Source organism: Oncorhynchus masou, unplaced genomic scaffold, assembly GCF_036934945.1.
Source record: "Oncorhynchus masou masou isolate Uvic2021 unplaced genomic scaffold, UVic_Omas_1.1 unplaced_scaffold_514, whole genome shotgun sequence".
In the NCBI taxonomy this organism is placed as follows: Eukaryota; Metazoa; Chordata; class Actinopteri; order Salmoniformes; family Salmonidae; genus Oncorhynchus; species Oncorhynchus masou.
Window position 1 is genome coordinate 544,332 of NW_027011543.1, and position 17,863 is coordinate 562,194.

The 17,863-nt window shown below is 43.3% G+C and overlaps 2 protein-coding genes across 2 annotated transcripts in view; one reads left to right on the plus strand and one right to left on the minus strand.

The window, feature by feature from the left end:
• LOC135535769 (NACHT, LRR and PYD domains-containing protein 3-like) overlaps positions 1-6,020 on the minus strand; it is a 29,289-nt gene extending 23,269 nt beyond the window's left edge. The window contains exon 1 of the mRNA XM_064962190.1: positions 5,937-6,020. The gene's annotated coding sequence lies outside the window, so the exon portion shown is untranslated. The remainder of the gene's footprint in view (positions 1-5,936) is intronic.
• A 2,667-nt stretch (positions 6,021-8,687) lies between these two features.
• The window catches only part of LOC135535772 (uncharacterized), a 33,282-nt gene continuing 24,106 nt past the window's right edge, over positions 8,688-17,863 (plus strand). The window contains 2 exon segments of the mRNA XM_064962201.1: positions 8,688-8,738; positions 17,168-17,490. Coding sequence (XP_064818273.1) covers positions 17,195-17,490 — 296 coding nt within the window. The 5' untranslated portion in view covers positions 8,688-8,738; positions 17,168-17,194.

The window sequence follows — 17,863 nt, forward strand, 5'->3', positions numbered from 1 at the left end:
TCGCCATCGACCACCTCATCGCCGACCTCCAAAGAACAGGAACCCGAAACCTTCTCTTTCCATGATTCCGTCTTCCTGTCAGTTTTCCAGAGCCCATGCAGTTGGGCCGTGCTCCTCTCCCGTGTATTGAACGTCAAAAGCGAATCCCAAGAAGGGCTCTGCCTATACTGTGGAGGGAAAGATCATCTACTCCGGCATTGCTCTGTCTCCCCACGGAGAGATGAGAAGGGTCCCTCCACTGCCATGCAGGTAGGCGTGTCGTTATTTCTAAATATCTCCCAGGACCAAATCTCCGTCCCAGTATTGATGACAGTGAAGGGGGTTACCAAGTCCGTAGAGAGGGCTCGATAGATTCGGGAGCAGCAGATAAATTCATCAATCACCAGCGAGTACAAGAGCTTGACATTGATCTAACACCTGTCACCCTCCCTTAAGGATTAACACCCTGGACTGGCAGCCAATAGGCACGGGGTTCATCACGCACCTGACCACAGAGCGTCACCCCTCCCTTAAGGATTAACACCCTGGACTGGCAGCCATTGGGTACGGGGTTCATCATGCACCTGACCACAGAGCGTCACCCTCCAGATTGGAGTCTTCCACACTGAAACCATTCAACTCATGGAACTCTCATCCCCCATATCCTCGGACACCCCTGGCTTTGTCATCATGACCCTGCCATCTCGTTGCAATAAGGTGAACTACTATCCTGGTCTTCTACTTGCTTCTCCAGTTGTCTCAGCCTACCCTGCAGAGCCACCACCATAGAGGACCCTGCCTCGGCAGTGCCACCCACCATACCATCTGCATACGCCCAGTACAGCAACGTCTTCAGCAAAGTCAAGGCCTCCACTCTGCCACCACATCGCCCAGGAGACTGTGCTATTGACTTACTCCCTGGAGTGTCCCCACCGAAGGGCTGTGTTTACCCCCTGTCTATCCAGGAAAATGAGGCAATGGAGAACTACATTGATGAATCACTCAAACGGTTTCATTCATCCTTCTTCCCCGGCTGCGTCCAGCTTCTTCTTCGTTGGAAAAAAAGAATGGTGGACCACCGTCCATGTATTGATTATCGTTCCCTGAATGATGTCACGGTCAAGAACTCTTCCTTTGTACCCCAGCGACACTTGAACAAGTGGGCCGTGCGGACATCTATACTAAACTCGACCTGCGAAGTGCATATAACCTTGTCCGTATACGTGAAGGCGACGAATGGAAGACGTCCTTTATCACCACTCGAGGACACTATGAATACCTGGTCATGCCCCACGGCCATACGAACGCCCCCGCCGTCTTCCAATCCTTAATGAACGAGGTTTGCCAGGAAATGATCAACCGCTTTCTCTTCATCTACATTGATGACCTCCTGATTTACTCCTACTCCCTGAAGGAACACATAAAGCATGTGCAAAAGGTTCTTCAACGGCTCCTTGACCATAACCTTTTATGTGAAGACTGATGAGCACCTTCAATGTAAGCTTCCTCGGCTTCGTACACCTGGATGGGTCAGCATGGATGAGGACAAAGTCACCGCCATCAGTATTGGGCCCAAACCGCTCTCCTCACTGCCCTTACCAGCCAAAAGACCCAGACCCTTCAATGGACTGATACAGCCCTGACTGCGTTCAGCTTGAAACGCCTCTTCATCTCAGCTCCTGTCCTTCTCCAACCTGATCCGACCCTTTCTTTCACCCTGGAGGTGAATGCCTCCAAAGTAGGAGCAAATACTCTCTCAGCGGGTGGGAACACCTTCCAAATCACAACTCTGTGCCTTCTTCAGGAAGTTATCCCCCGCTGAGATGAATACGATGTGGGGAACAGAGAACTCCTCTCCATCAAGCTGGCTCTCGAGGAGTGGCGCCACTGGTTGGAGGGCGCACAACATTCCCTTTCTTGTCCTAACAGATCATTGTAATATGGATGAATATATCAGAGGGGCCAAGAGGTTAAACTCCAGACAAGCCTGCTGGGCTCTTCACATGCTTCCATTTTCATGTTACTTACATCCCTGGAAAGAAAAGGGTAAAAGCTGATGCTCTCTCTCACCATTTTGACCTTCCGACCAGTAACTCAGACCCTACACCCATTCTTCCGTCTTGCATTATCGGACCGGTACAGTGGGAAGTTCATTCTGCCATACAAGAGGCCCAAACCTCAGACCCGGCTCCTCCTGAGACACCAGCTGGTGCAATGTTGTCTCACGTCCTTGGGGTCAGTACATCCAGACATTACACAAACCACCAAACTTCTAGCCCGGAAATTCTGCTGGTCCTCACTGGCATCCGACGTAAGGGATTACTTACTCACCTGTCCAGTCTGCGCCCAAACCAAATGCCCCCCATCATCTTCCTTCTGGGAAGCTTCAACCTTTGCCAATCCCTCACAGACATTGGTCCCACAAATCTGTTGACTTCATCACAGACCTTCCTGAATCGTCTGGCAATACCACAATCCTTGTCATAGTAGACCGTTTTTCAAAAATGTGTCGCCTGGGTCCTTTTCCTCATCTACCTAATGCCATGGAATTGGCGGAGTGCATGTTCCAGCAGGTGTTAAGGGTGTATGGGATTCCAGAGGACATAGTCTCTGACCGCGGGCCCCAGTTTGTCTCCCGAGTGTGGCGAGCTGATTGGGGGTCGTCCTCAGTCTCTCCTCCGGGTAACACCCCCAGACCAACGGGCAGACAGAACGTCTGAACTAAGAAATAGGGAAGTAACTCCGCCAGCAATATTCTGCCTCTCCACACAACTGGAGTCGATATATGGCCTGGGTCGAATACGCTCAGAACTCACTCATGCACTCATCCCTCCACATTACTCCATTTCAGTTTGTCCTTGGTTAACAACCACACATGTTTCCCTGGGAGGTGGAGCCTGGTACTATCCCAGTTGTCGACGACTGGTTTCGGCGTAGTGAGCGGGTGTGGGAGACTGCCCACTGGCATCGGCAGGAAGCCTCCAATACCCAGAAATGCTTTGCCGGCAGACGCTGCTCTTTCACCCCGGACAGCGTTTGTGGCTTTCTACCAGAGACATTCAGCTCCGACTCCCCTGCAAAAAGTTCTGTCCTCGCTTCATTGGTCCCTTCAAGATAACGCATCGCATCAACCCTGTCACGTACAGCCTCCAGTCACCCTGTCAGTATAAAATCTCCTCATCCCCCCATGTGTCTCTGTTAAACCGGTCACCTACAGTCCTCCATCCTCCAGTCTCAACCCCCAGTGCGCCCCCATGTGTATCTGTTAACCTGGTCACCTACAGTCCTCCATCCTCCAGTCTCAACCCGCAGTGCGCCCCCATGTGTCTCTGTTAAACAGGTCACCTACAGTCCTCCATCCTCCAGTCTCAACCCGCAGTGCGCCCCCATGTGTCTCTGTTAAACAGGTCACCTACAGTCCTCCATCCTCCAGTCTCAACCCGCAGTGCGCCCCCATGTGTCTCTGTTAAACAGGTCACCTACAGTCCTCCATCCTCCAGTCTCAACCCGCAGTGCGCCCCCACCGTTGAACATCAGAGGAGAACCTGCTTACGCCATACAGGCCATCCTTGATTCCAAACGCCTGAGAGGTCTCTTCCTCTACCTAGTGGACTGGGAAGGTTATGGGCCTGAAAACCGGGCCTGGGACCCCGACCAAGAGGGGGGGGGGCTAGTTAATATTGTCCTTTCCTAAATTAGCCATGGATGGAGAGAGGGATTCTAACTTGTGGTTTAATTTAATTCTCCATACTGGCCGATGATTATAGTGGTGATTCTGATCCAACCATTTATTCTTACATTGTTGTGTTCTGGCCTGAGAGGATAGACGTTAAATATGAAGCTAGATGTAGAAGGCTCATGTTAACGAGCTAACGTTACCCATGAATGGAAGTCAGGCTGGCGAGCAAGCATTTTAGCCAGGTAGCCTAGGACAACTACAAGAAAAGTGTGTACTGCATGACAGAGTGATAGACCGTTTTGTCAACATGACAGAGAGGAGGATGTCATTGGCGTTTCTCTACGATTAGGTTGAGTCAACATGTTTTTTTCTACTTGTTGGAACACGCGCGCGCGCACACACACACACAGACACACACACACACACACACACACACACACACACACACACACACACACACACACACACACACACACACACACACACACACACACACACACACACACACACACACACACACACACAGACATAAGTACCATGAACCGTTCTTTGTAATGTGCAGTAACTCTCTGTGGTTCTAAATGAATAGTTGTTTAGTGGTCCAGAAATGTCGGAAACATTAACTTGCTTGACCCCGCTGTAGGTCTGTTAAATACATTATGCTTTGTGGACTTGACCGGACAGCTGTTGCTCTCCGGTTCTGTGATAAAACAAATGTGCGGTTAAATTTATTCTGCTACTGTGTCTTCTGATTGTCTCGGACTTAGTAATTATATATTAATAACAGTGATTTTACCCACGCACCGATACTGGTGTGTCCTCATAATTGGCGTAGATGTAATGTGGACACCCCCGCTTTAGGCTTGTGTAGGACTGAACCTGCCAAGTTGATGTAAGAGCTAGGGAATGTTTTAATTATAGGCTATGTCCGGGCGTTATCCGTTTTATATTTTTTTTATTTGTATCATGTCATTAATTATCAGCCACTATCGAGAACCAGGGTCAGTAATACCCACGTGCATTTAGAACTGTCACTTGAGTGTTCGTTTCCTTCTGATTGTATCTTCCATTGTTGCGTCATTCCATTCCGTTCACCTTTCTGTCCTCTGTCACGTCAGTGTGAGTTGTTCCCGAGGGTCGTCAGCATCAGGATAAAGTTGCGCAACAATGTGGAACATATCGCCTGTTTTGAATCATTATGGAACTCAGACCCCACGGAGCAGGTTAAACCTGTCCCCCGGTGCTCGGTTCACAACGTCTGGACCGTTGTTATACAGTTCCATGATTAGTGAGAATTAGGGGTAGATGTATAGGACCCCTCCCTATTCAACCCCTATTGTACACTTTTTTTACACCTTCCAATGTTTCATGGATTCAACTTGAATACGACAACTTTCAGGATGAATCAACGGCTGTATTTATTATTTAGCAATATATTTTGTGTGAAAACGCTGTTGAATGATAACTGCAAGTGGGTGTTTTCAGTGATTAAACTATTTATTTAGCGCACCCGAGGTAACCACGCCTACAAAGCAATAGCAACTTAATAAGGTAAGTCTGAATATAAACTGATGACAAGTGCATAAGAAGGGCGTCATTTCGTACAATTGGAATAGTGCCCTGAGTGAATACACACATGCACTGCTTGAGTTCACATGAGGTGCGATCAGTTTATCTCGCCCGTTGTACTGGGTCTTGTATTCAGAAGAAGAAAGGTGTGCCGACAACGATTGAACCAGTGGGTAACATTACGCAACGGTGCACGGGCCAAGTTATATCGAGCGCACAGCAGTGAGCAAAACGGACCACCACTTTCCTAATCGGTGTCGCCAGAAAGCATTTTCAACGTTGATTTAACCCAACATTCAAATAGTTTCTATGCCCATTGTTGCACGTCACTTTCTCTTGACTGACTTGACGAAACAGTGTGTTTTCTTTAGTGACAGATTTACGTAATTCCGATGCACGTCTTCTAACGCAGATTCGTCATGCGGATAATAATCCCGGTAATGCGCTGTCAGACGCCTTTACCAATAATGCTCTACCTCATAGCCCTGCAGCCTACAACACCACATTGGATCATATTGATGAGGCTAATTAATATGAATCAACGTCAATGTAAATAAGACTAAACTTATCATTTTGTAAAGTTGAAATCAGTATTGTATTAACTTCACAGTTCTTCAGGTGTCTTTCCCTTAAATCATCTGTCTCTCTATGAAAGCCGAGCTTCTCCACAACACTTTTCTACATTAAATTATAAAAGAACATTACAAACCTCAGATGTTTTTGTCTTCTACCCGTAAGGTCCATGTCTTCCTCTAGGTCCTTAAACATGGACTTCCTGTGTTGAGACATGAGGTGTAGGGAGGATAGAAGTGTAGGGAGGATAGAAGTGTAGGGAGGATATAGGTGGAGAGAGGGAGAGGTGGAGGAAGGAGAGAGGTGGAGGGAGGAGAGAGGTGGAGAGAGGGAGAGGTGGAGGGAGGAGAGAGTAGGGAGGGAGGAGAGGGAAAGGTGGAGGAAGGAGAGAGTAGGGAGGGAGGAGACAGAGAGAAAGGGAGAGGAGGAGGTATGTGGAGTGTGCGAGCGGGAGGAGACAGGTGGTAAGGGAGAGACCTTGAGAGGATCTGCAGAGAAGAATGGGGGAAACTCCCCAAATACAGGTGTGCCAAGCTTGTAGCATCACACCCAAGGCTGTAATCGCTGCCAAAGGTGCTTCAACAATGTACCGAGTAAAGGGTCTGAATACTGATGTAAATGTGATATTTCCGGGTAGTTAAGAACATAATATGTTAAAATGTTTTTTTGCTTCCGTCATTATGGAAAATAAAAATGATAGAAAAGGCCCAAGGAGTTGGTGGAATCGTCCTTTAATTCCACTTGCTCAGCTGGGCCAGGGACGCTTTCATTAGGTCAGGTGGGAAATGTCCAACAGATCTCAACTGATTAGGAGGAGGAAATGTCCTACAGATCTCAACTGATTAGAAGGAGGAAATGTCCTACAGATCTCAACTGATTAGGAGGAGGAAATGTCCAACAGATCTCAACTGATTAGGAGGAGGAAATGTCCTACAGATCTCAACTGATTGGGAGGAGGAAATGTCCTACAGATCTCAACTGATTAGGAGGAGGAAATGTCCTACAGATCTCAACTGATTAGGAGGAGTAGGAGGAGGAAATGTCCTACATATCTCAACTGATTATAGAAGGAGGAAATGTCCTACAGATCTCAACTGATTAGAAGGAGGAAATGTCCTACAGATCTCAACTGATTATAGGAGGAGGAAATGTCCTACAGATCTCAACTGATTATAGAAGGAGGAAATGTCCTACAGATCTCAACTGATTAGAAGGAGGAAATGTCCTACAGATCTCAACTGATTATAGGAGGAGGAAATGTCCTACAGATCTCAACTGATTATAGGAGGAGGAAATGTCCTACAGATCTCAACTGATTAGGAGGTGGAAATGTCCAACAGATCTCAACTGATTAGGATGAGGAAATGTCCTACAGATCTCAACTGATTATAGGAGGAGGAAATGTCCTACAGATCTCAACTGATTATAGGAGGAGGAAATGTCCTACAGATCTCAACTGATTAGGAGGAGGAAATGTCCTACAGATCTCAACTGATTATAGGAGGAGGAAATGTCCTACAGATCTCAACTGATTAGGAGGAGGAAATGTCCTACAGATCTCAACTGATTATAGGAGGAGGAAATGTCCTACAGATCTCAACTGATTAGGAGGAGGAAATGTCCGTGTGTCTGTCTGTCTGTCTGTCTGTCTGTCTGTCTGTCTGTCTGTCTGTCTGTCTGTCTGTCTGTCTGTCTGTCTGTCTATGTGTCTGTCTGTCTGTCTGTCTGTTTGTGGGTCTGTCTGTCTGTCTGTCTGTCTGTCTGTCTGTCTGTCTGTCTGTCTGTCTGTCTGTGTGTGTGTCTTCACATATATCTATATTTCTTAATTATTTTAGATTTGTCGGTATTGTTAGATACTACTGCACTGTTGGAGCTAGGAACACAAGCATTTAGTTTAGCAGCTGTGAAAAGGGGTTGAGGGTTTGAATGGTGCATCAGAAGAGTCCAGGGTGATGGATAGGCCTACACTGCAGGCTGCAGGGGTTTCCTTTCACCAGCAGGATCCTGGCATTTTAAAGGTTAAGAAGGTGGACTTTGTGGCCTTTATAGCTGTGGTAATTAAGGGCACTGCCAAGGTGGAGAGAAGGTGGACTTTGTGGCTTTTATAGCTGTGGTAATTAATGCACTGCCAAGGTGGAGAGAAGGTGGACTTTGTGGCTTTTATAGCTGTGGTAATTAAGGGCACTGCCAAGGTGGAGAGAAGGTGGACTTTGTGGCTTTTATAGCTGTGGTAATTAATGGCACGACTTTGTGGCCTTTATAGCTGTGGTAATTAAGGGCACTGCCAAGGTGGAGAGAAGGTGGACTTTATAGCTGTGGTAATGAATGCACTGCCAAGGTGGAGAGAAGGTGGAATTTGTGGCCTTTATAGCTGTGGTAATTAAGGGCACTGCCAAGGTGGAGAGAAGGTGGCCTTTATAGCTGTGGTAATTAATGGCACTGCCAAGGTGGAGAGAAGGTGGACTTTTTGGCCTTTATAGCTGTGGTAATTAATGGCACGACTTTGTGGCCTTTATAGCTGTGGTAATTAAGGGCACTGCCAAGGTGGAGAGAAAGTCCAAATAGATAGAAATTATAGTGATTGTGGACAATAAGATTTCACAACATATGAGTTAGATGGAATATTGGCACAGTCCGTACCACCCTCTCTCGTCCTAGAGCCGTACCTCCCTCTCAGATCCTAGAGCCTGAGATGTGATATATGGAGAACTGCAAGAATGAAGTAGGAGTTGTGTTTTTTTTGGCAATATACTATTTTTATATACTATTTTTATTGGATGAAGTTAGTTTCACTATTACGCATTGATTTATTATTATTTTTGGTTTCAAACCGTCCAGTTGGTGGCGGCAAAACACCTTTTGGGGTGCAGTCCTCCATAAACCACACAGAAGAAGAAGAGGAGGAAGAACGTTGTCGACCAAGAGGAATGTTTAAGAGGTTTGTAGCGTTATTTTACAATTTGATGTAGAACTCGAGAGAGTGATGATTTAGGGGGGTAAGACATCCGCCATGTTATTACGATATTGATTTAAACTTTCAAGAATGATTATTTTAGGCTTATTTACATTGGTGTTGATTAGCTAGTAGTGATAAGTGATAAGCTTATTCAATAAGATCCGATGTGATGTGATATAGGCTCCAGGGCTATGAGGTAGGTTATTATTGTTATCAGCGATTGACAGCACATTATTAAGGTGATTATTATACGCAGAAAAGACTGGAAACTGGCTCACTTTCACTTCCTGAAAGGAGACGTGCATCGGAATTATGTAAAGCCGTCATTAAATCAAATAGTCTGTCTCGTCAAGTAAATGTGATGTTCAACAATGTGCATATTAACTATTTATATGTAGGGCTAAATCAAATATTAAGTTTAAAACTTTCTGGTGACAGATCAGGAAGGCGGTGGTCCGTTTGGCGAACTGCAGATGCGCTCGATATAACGTCACCGGCTCAACTATGCGCGTTGTGAACCCCGGGTTGAATAATCAGCACGCCTTTTCTCAGAATGAAAACCCCGGTGCGCCGGGCGAGATAAACGGATCGCAACTCAAATGAACTCAAGCAGAACATGAGTCTCTTCACTAAACCAGGGACGTGCAACTGGCGGCCCGCAACCAATAATAAAAAACATTGTTTTGGAACTCAGTCTGGGTCTCAACTTCCTGTTGACCGTCAGAATAATAGAAAACACACGGTGCAGTTTGTAAATGTGGTTGAGCATCAGCAGTCAGTCTATTAGCCCATGTTAGCTACATGTTTTTAGATTGGTAAATTAGTCTTGTCGCTAAACTTGTGGTAAGCATGTTTGAATTACCAACCGGGGTGGGTCCCACTGATCATCAATTATCATATTAAAAACTGTTTACATTTGCCTCACCCCATGGCAACATGTCCCCATGGCAACATGAGTAGAATCATCTGTAAACCTGAAAATGTTTTCTCCTGACCCATGGGGCTGTACGGATGTGGGTACGCAGACCCACACCGCGGCCCCTCATGATGTCTTCTGTTTTTTTGTGGCCCCCACCTTATCATTGTTCTCCATCCCTGCACTAAATGATAAGGAGAGGGAACTACCTGAATTTGTCCAATAGAAACTCTCGTTGTTGAAACATTTTGCTCTCCTATCACGTTAATTATCCTAACCTGCCACGTTAATTATCCTAACATACAGTACCACATTAATTATCCGAACCTACCACGTGAATTATCCTAACATACAGTACCACATTAATTATCCGAACCTACCACGTGAATTATCCTAACCTCCAGTACCACGTTAATTATCCTAACCTACAGTACCACGTTAATTATCCGAACCTATAGTACCATGTTAATTATCCTAACCTACCACGTTAATTATCCTAACCTATAGTACCATGTTAATTATCCTAACCTACCACTTTAATTATCCTAACCTACCATGTTAGTTATCCTAACCTACCACGTTAATTATCCTAACCTATAGTACCATGTTAATTATCCTAACCTACCACTTTAATTATCCTAACCTACCATGTTAATTATCATAACCTGCCATGTTAATTGTCCTAACCCTATAGTACCACGTTAATTATCCTAACCTACAGTACCATGTTAATTATCCTCACCTACAGTACCATGTTAATTAACTAACCTACAGTACCACGTTAATTATCCTAACCTGCCATGTTAATTATCCTAACCTACCACGTTAATTATCCTAACCTACAACGTTAATTATCATAACCTACAACGTTAATTATCCTAACCTGCCATGTTAATTATCCTAACCTGCCACGTTAATTATCCTAACCTACAGTACCATGTTAATTATCCTAACCTACCATGTCAATTATCCTAACCTGCCACGTTAATTATCCTAACCTGCCATGTTAATTATCCTAACCTGCCACGTTAATTATTCTAACCTACAGTACCATGTTAATTATCCTAACCTACCATGTCAATTATCCTAACCTACCACGTTAATTATCCTAACCTACCATGTTAATTATCCTAACCTTCCACATTAATTATCCTAACCTACAGTACCACGTTAATTATCCTAACCTGCCATGTTAATTATCCTAACCTACCACGTTAATTATCCTAACCTACCACATTAATTATCCTAACCTACCATGTTAATTATCCTAACCTGCCACGTTAATTATCCTAACCTACAGTACCATGTTAATTATCCTAACCTACCATGTTAATTATCCTAACCTTCCACGTTAGTTATCCTAACCTACAGTACCACGTTAATTATCCTAACCTACCACGTTAATTATCCTATCCTACAGTAACATGTTAATTATCCAAACCTACAATGCCACGTTAATTATCCTAACCTACCACGTTATTTATCCTAACCTACCACGTTAATTATCCTAACCTACATTACCACGTTAATTATCATAACCTGCCATGTCAATTTTCCTAACCTACCACTTTAATTATCCTAACCTACAGTACCACGTTAATTATCCTAACCTGCCATGTCAATTTTCCTAACCTACCATGTTAATTATCCTAACCTATAGTACCACTTTAATTATCCTAACCTACCATGTTAATTATACTAACCTACAGTACCATGTTCATTATCCTAACCTGCCACGTTAATTATCTTAACCTACAGTACCATGTTAATTATCCCAACCTGCCACGTTAATTATCCTAACCTACCATGTTAATTATCCTAACCTACAGTACCATGTTAATTATCCTAACCTACCATGTTAATTATCCTAACCTACAGTACCACGTTAATTATCCTAACCTGCCACGTTAATTATCCTAACCTACAGTACCACGTTTAGTATCCTAACCTGCCACGTTAATTATCCTAAACTACCATGTTAATTATCCTAACCTACAATACCACTTTAATTATCCTAACCTACAGTACCACGTTAATTATCCTAACCTGCCATGTTAATTATCCTAACCTACAGTATACCACGTTAATTACCCTAACCTACAGTACCATGTTAATTATCCTAACCTACAGTACCATGTTATTATCCTAACCTACCACTTTAATTATCCTAACCTGCCACGTTAATTATCCTAACCTACCACGTTAATTATCCTAACCTACCACGTTAATTATCCAAACCTACCACTTTAATTATCCTAACCTGCCACGTTAATTATCCTAACCTACCACGTTAATTATCCAAACCTACCACGTTAATTATCCTAACCTGCCACATTAGTCATCCTCACATATCACGTTAATTATCCTAACCTACCACATTAGTCATCCTAACCTACCATGTTAATTATCCTAACCTGCCACGTTAATTATCCTAACCTACCACGTTAATTATCCTAACCTGCCACGTTAATTATCCTAACCTGCCACATTAGTCATCCTCACATATCACGTTAATTATCCTAACCTACCACATTAGTCATCCTAACCTACCATGTTAATTATCCTAACCTGCCACGTTAATTATCCTAACCTACCACGTTAATTATCCAAACCTACCACGTTAATTATCCTAACCTGCCACATTAGTCATCCTCACATATCACGTTAATTATCCTAACCTACCACATTAGTCATCCTAACCTACCATGTTAATTATCCTAACCTGCCACGTTAATTATCCTAACCTACCACGTTAATTATACTAACCTGCCACGTTAATTATCCTAACCTGCCACATTAGTCATCCTAACCTACCATGTTAATTATCCTAACCTGCCACGTTAATTATCCTAACCTACCACGTTAATTATCCTAACCTGCCACGTTAATTATCTTAACCTGCCACATTAGTCATCCTAACCTGCCACATTATTCATCCTAACCTGCCACGTTAATTATCCTTAATCTGAGGTAATGGTTAGGCACAAGGTTAGCAGTGTGGTTAAGGTTAGGTTTAAAACCTGTTTGGGATAGGGGGCAGCATGTTTGGATGAAAAGCCCAGGGTAAACATCCTGCTACTCAGGCCCAGAAGCTAATATATGCATATTATTATTAGTATTGGATAGAAAACACTCTGAAGTTTCTAAAACTGTTTGAATGATGTCTGTGAGTATAACAGAACTCATATGGAAGGCTAAAACCCGAGAAAAATCCAACCAGTAAGTTGGAAATCTGAGGTTTGTAGTTTTTCAACTCATTGCCTATCGAAAATACATGTTATATGTTATTGTTATTATAAATACAATATAATATGGTCATAATAGTTTATAGGCCATAATAGTTTTTAGGAAAAAACGTTCAGACGCTATATAAGATTTTGTGAGAAAAATGATTTTCGGGATGTCTCGTGGTCTGACAAACACCGTTGAAGCTCTGCCATCTTCAACCGCGGATGCGGAAGGGCGATATCGACGGATTAATAGACGAAGCTATGGATGCAAGGACTGACCAGACATGATATCAACATTAAATTACAGTTTTAACCATGTTTTAAGGCTACGGTGCTTGTTTACAAACATTGGAGTAAAACAAGCTTAGATTACTTTTTTGCATGAATGTGACAATGCAGGGTGTTGAAAGGTGCAAAAACAAACAACCAGAAACCACCAAGATACACAACAAAATCCAAAAGGTGTCTGCATGGAGAGAGTCTCCTCCAAGAATGGGGAAGTGGTGTATTTGTCCTTGGACACACTAGACCCAGGTGTTTCCCATGTAGCTGACGACCCTCCAAACTCCGCCCACAGGCATCCTAATAAGGAAACGAGAACAAAGAGAGAATACGGCAGACAGAGTGGGAGGGTCGTCACAGTATATCATTAATTCACAAGTCCAAAAATGGATGTAGAAACTAAGGATTCTAGCTGTAAAGACCCAATGCAGGCATGTCTATATCAATATCAAATTATTTCTGGTTAACAATTAATGAAGTACTTTGCTGTAATTGATGTCCCCCCAAAAATGGGCTGTTGTTATGGAGTCAGGGGATCCAACCAGGTAGACTAGCTGTTGTTATGGAGTCAGATAATGGGGATCCAACCAGGTAGACTAGCTGTTGTTATGGAGTCAGCTAATGGGGATCCAACCAGATAGACTAGCTGTTGTTATGGAGTCAGGGGATCCAACCAGATAGACTAGCTGTTGTTATGGAGTGAGCTAATGGGGATCCAACCAGATAGACTAGCTGTTGTTATGGAGTCAGCTAATGGGGATCCAACCAGGTTGACTAGCTGTTGTTATGGAGTCAGGGGATCCAACCAGGTAGACTAGCTGTTGTTATGGAGACAGTGGATCCAACCAGGTAGACTAGCTGTTGTTATGGAGACAGGGGATCCAACCAGGTAGACTAGCTGTTGTTATGGAGACAGGGGATCCAACCAGGTGGACTAGCTGTTGTTATGGATTCAGATAATGGGGATCCAACCAGGTAGACTAGCTGTTGTTATGGAGTCAGGGGATCCAACCAGGTAGACTAGCTGTTGTTATGGAGTCAGGGGATCCAACCAGGTAGACTAGCTGTTGTTATGGAGTCAGGGGATCCAACCAGGTAGACTAGCTGTTGTTATGGAGTCAGAGGATCCAACCAGGTAGACTAGCTGTTGTTATGGAGACAGGGGATCCAACCAGGTGGACTAGCTGTTGTTATGGAGTCAGCTAATGGGGATCCAACCAGGTAGACTAGCTGTTGTTATGGAGTCAGGGGATCCAACCAGGTAGACTAGCTGTTGTTATGGAGTCAGGGGATCCAACCAGGTAGACTAGCTGTTGTTATGGAGTCAGGGGATCCAACCAGGTAGACTAGCTGTTGTTATGGAGTCAGGAGATCCAACCAGGTAGACTAGCTGTTGTTATGGAGTCAGGGGATCCAACTAGGTAGACTAGCTGTTGTTATGGAGTCAGGGGATCCAACCAGGTAGACTAGCTGTTGTTATGGAGTCAGGGGATCCAACCAGGTAGACTAGCTGTTGTTATGGAGTCAGGGGATCCAACCAGGTAGACTAGCTGTTGTTATGGAGTCAGGGGATCCAACCAGGTAGACTAGCTGTTGTTATGGAGTCAGGGGATCCAACCAGGTAGACTAGCTGTTGTTATGGGGTCAGGGGATCCAACCAGGTAGACTAGCTGTTGTTATGGAGTCAGGGGATCCAACCAGGTAGACTAGCTGTTGTTATGGAGTCAGGGGATCCAACCAGGTAGACTAGCTGTTGTTATGGAGTCAGGGGATCCAACCAGGTAGACTAGCTGTTGTTATGGAGTCAGAGGATCCAACCAGGTAGACTAGCTGTTGTTATGGGGTCAGGGGATCCAACCAGGTAGACTAGCTGTTGTTATGGAGTCAGGGGATCCAACCAGATAGACTAGCTGTTGTTATGGAGTCAGGGGATCCAACTAGGTAGACTCGCTGTTGTTATGGAGTCAGCTAATGGGGATCCAACCAGGTAGACTCGCTGTTGTTATGGAGTCAGCTAATGGGGATCCAACCAGGTAGACTAGCTGTTGTTATGGGGTCAGGGGATCCAACCAGGTAGACTAGCTGTTGTTATGGAGTCAGGGGATCCAACCAGGTAGACTAGCTGTTGTTATGGAGTCAGCTAATTGGGATCCAACCAGGTAGACTAGCTGTTGTTATGGAGTCAGCTAATGGGGATCCAACCAGGTAGACTAGCTGTTGTTATGGAGTCAGCTAATGGGGATCCAACCAGATAGACTAGCTGTTGTTATGGGGTCAGCTAATGGGGATCCAACCAGGTAGACTAGCTGTTGTTATGGAGTCAGGGGATCCAACCAGGTAGACTAGCTGTTGTTATGGAGTCAGATGGATCCAACCAGGTAGACTAGCTGTTGTTATGGAGTCAGGGGATCCAACCAGGTAGACTAGCTGTTGTTATGGAGTCAGGGGATCCAACCAGGTAGACTAGCTGTTGTTATGGAGTCAGATGGATCCAACCAGGTAGACTAGCTGTTGTTTTGGAGTCAGGGGTTCCAACCAGGTAGACTAGCTGTTGTTATGGAGACAGCTAATGGGGATCCAAGTCAAATCAATTGAACAACCTATTGGACTGTGTATGTTCAATAACATATTGGACTGTGCATGTTTAATAACATAGTGGACTGTGTATGTTTAATAACATATTGGACTGTGTGTGTTTAATAACATATTGGACTGTGTGTGTTTAATAACATATTGGACTGTGTGTGTTTAATAACATATTGGACTGTGTGTGTTTAATAACACAGTGGACTGTGTGTGTTTAATAACATATTGGACTGTGTGTGTTTAATAACATAGTGGACTGTGTGTGTTTAATAACATAATGGACTGTGTGTGTTTAATAACATAGTGGACTGTTTGTGTTTAATAACATATTGGACTGTGTGTGTTTAATAACATAGTGGACTGTGTGTGTTTAATAACATAGTGGACTGTGTATGTTTAATAACATAGTGGACTGTGTGTGTTTAATAACATAGTGGACGGTGTGTGTTTAATAACATAGTGGACTGTGTGTTTAATAACATAGTGGACTGTGCATGTTTAATAACATATTGGACTGTGTATGTTTGATAACATAGTGGACTGTGTATGTTTAATAACATAGTGGACTGTGTATGTTTAATAACATATTGGACTGTGTGTGTTTAATAACATAGTGGACTGTGTATGTTTAATAACATATTGGACTGTGTGTGTTTAATAACATATTGGACTGTGTATGTTTAATAACATAGTGGACTGTGTATGTTTAATTAACATATTGGACTGTGTATGTTTAATAACATATTGGACTGTGTATGTTTAATAACATAGTGGACTGTGTGTGTTTAATAACATAGTGGACTGTGTGTGTTTAATAACATATTGGACTGTGTATGTTTAATAACATAGTGGACTGTGTATGTTTAATAACATATTGGACTGTGTGTGTTTAATAACATAGTGGACTGTGTGTGTTTAATAACATAGTGGACTGTGTATGTTTAATAACATAGTGGACTGTGTGTGTTTAATAACATAGTGGACTGTGTGTGTTTAATAACATAGTGGACTGTGTGTGTTTAATAACATATTGGACTGTGTATGTTTAATAACATAGTGGACTGTGTGTGTTTAATAACATAGTGGACTGTGTGTTTAATAACATATTGGACTGTGTATGTTTAATAACATAGTGGACTGTGTATGTTTAATAACACAGTGGACTGTGTGTGTTTAATAACATAGTGGACTGTGTGTGTTTAATAACATAGTGGACTGTGTGTGTTTAATAACATAGTGGACTGTGTATGTTTAATAACATAGTGGACTGTGTATGTTGGATACAATATGAAGTCACTGATTGTACTCTTTGACCACAGATAGTAAATGTGTTGTCATTATTAATGGTTCTTCAACAATGATCAGAATATTGACTGTTCTGTTTCTTCTTATTGTAGCTGAGTGAGCTTTGACTTACATCTAAAATGAGTCTCTCTGGGGAGAGAGAGGAGGGGACCACTGCCTCTAAAATGAGTCTCTTTGGGGAGAGTGAGGAGGGGACCACTGCCTCTAAAATTAGTCTCTCTGTGGAGAGAGAGGATGGGACCACTGCCTCTAAAATTAGTCTCTCTGGGGAGAGAGAGGACGGGACCACTGACTCTAAAATGAGTCTCTCTGGGGAGAGAGAGGAGGAGACCACTGCCTCTAAAATGAGTCACTTTGGGGAGAGAGAGGACGGGACCACTGACTCTAAAATGACTCAAGACACCAGTTCTAAGTGGTAAGAGATTAAATGTAAAATATACATTTCTCTTACAGATATAAAACTAAAGGGAAAAGTGTTCCCAAATTATATCAAATGCTTGTCTACAGTCGTGGCTAAAAGTTTTGAGAATGACATAAATATTAATTTTCACAAAGTTTGCTGCCTCAGTGTCTTTAGATATTTTTGTCAGATGTTACTATGGAATACTGTATTGTAATTACTAGCATTTCATAATTGTCAAAGGCTTTTATTGACAATTACATGAAGTTGATCCCTGTACCTGTTGCAGAATATCTGTCTGTCCCTGACTTTTTTTCCTGGAGAGAAGTGGCTTCTTTGCTGCCGTTCTTGACACCAGGCCATCCTCCAAAAGTCTTCACCTCAATGT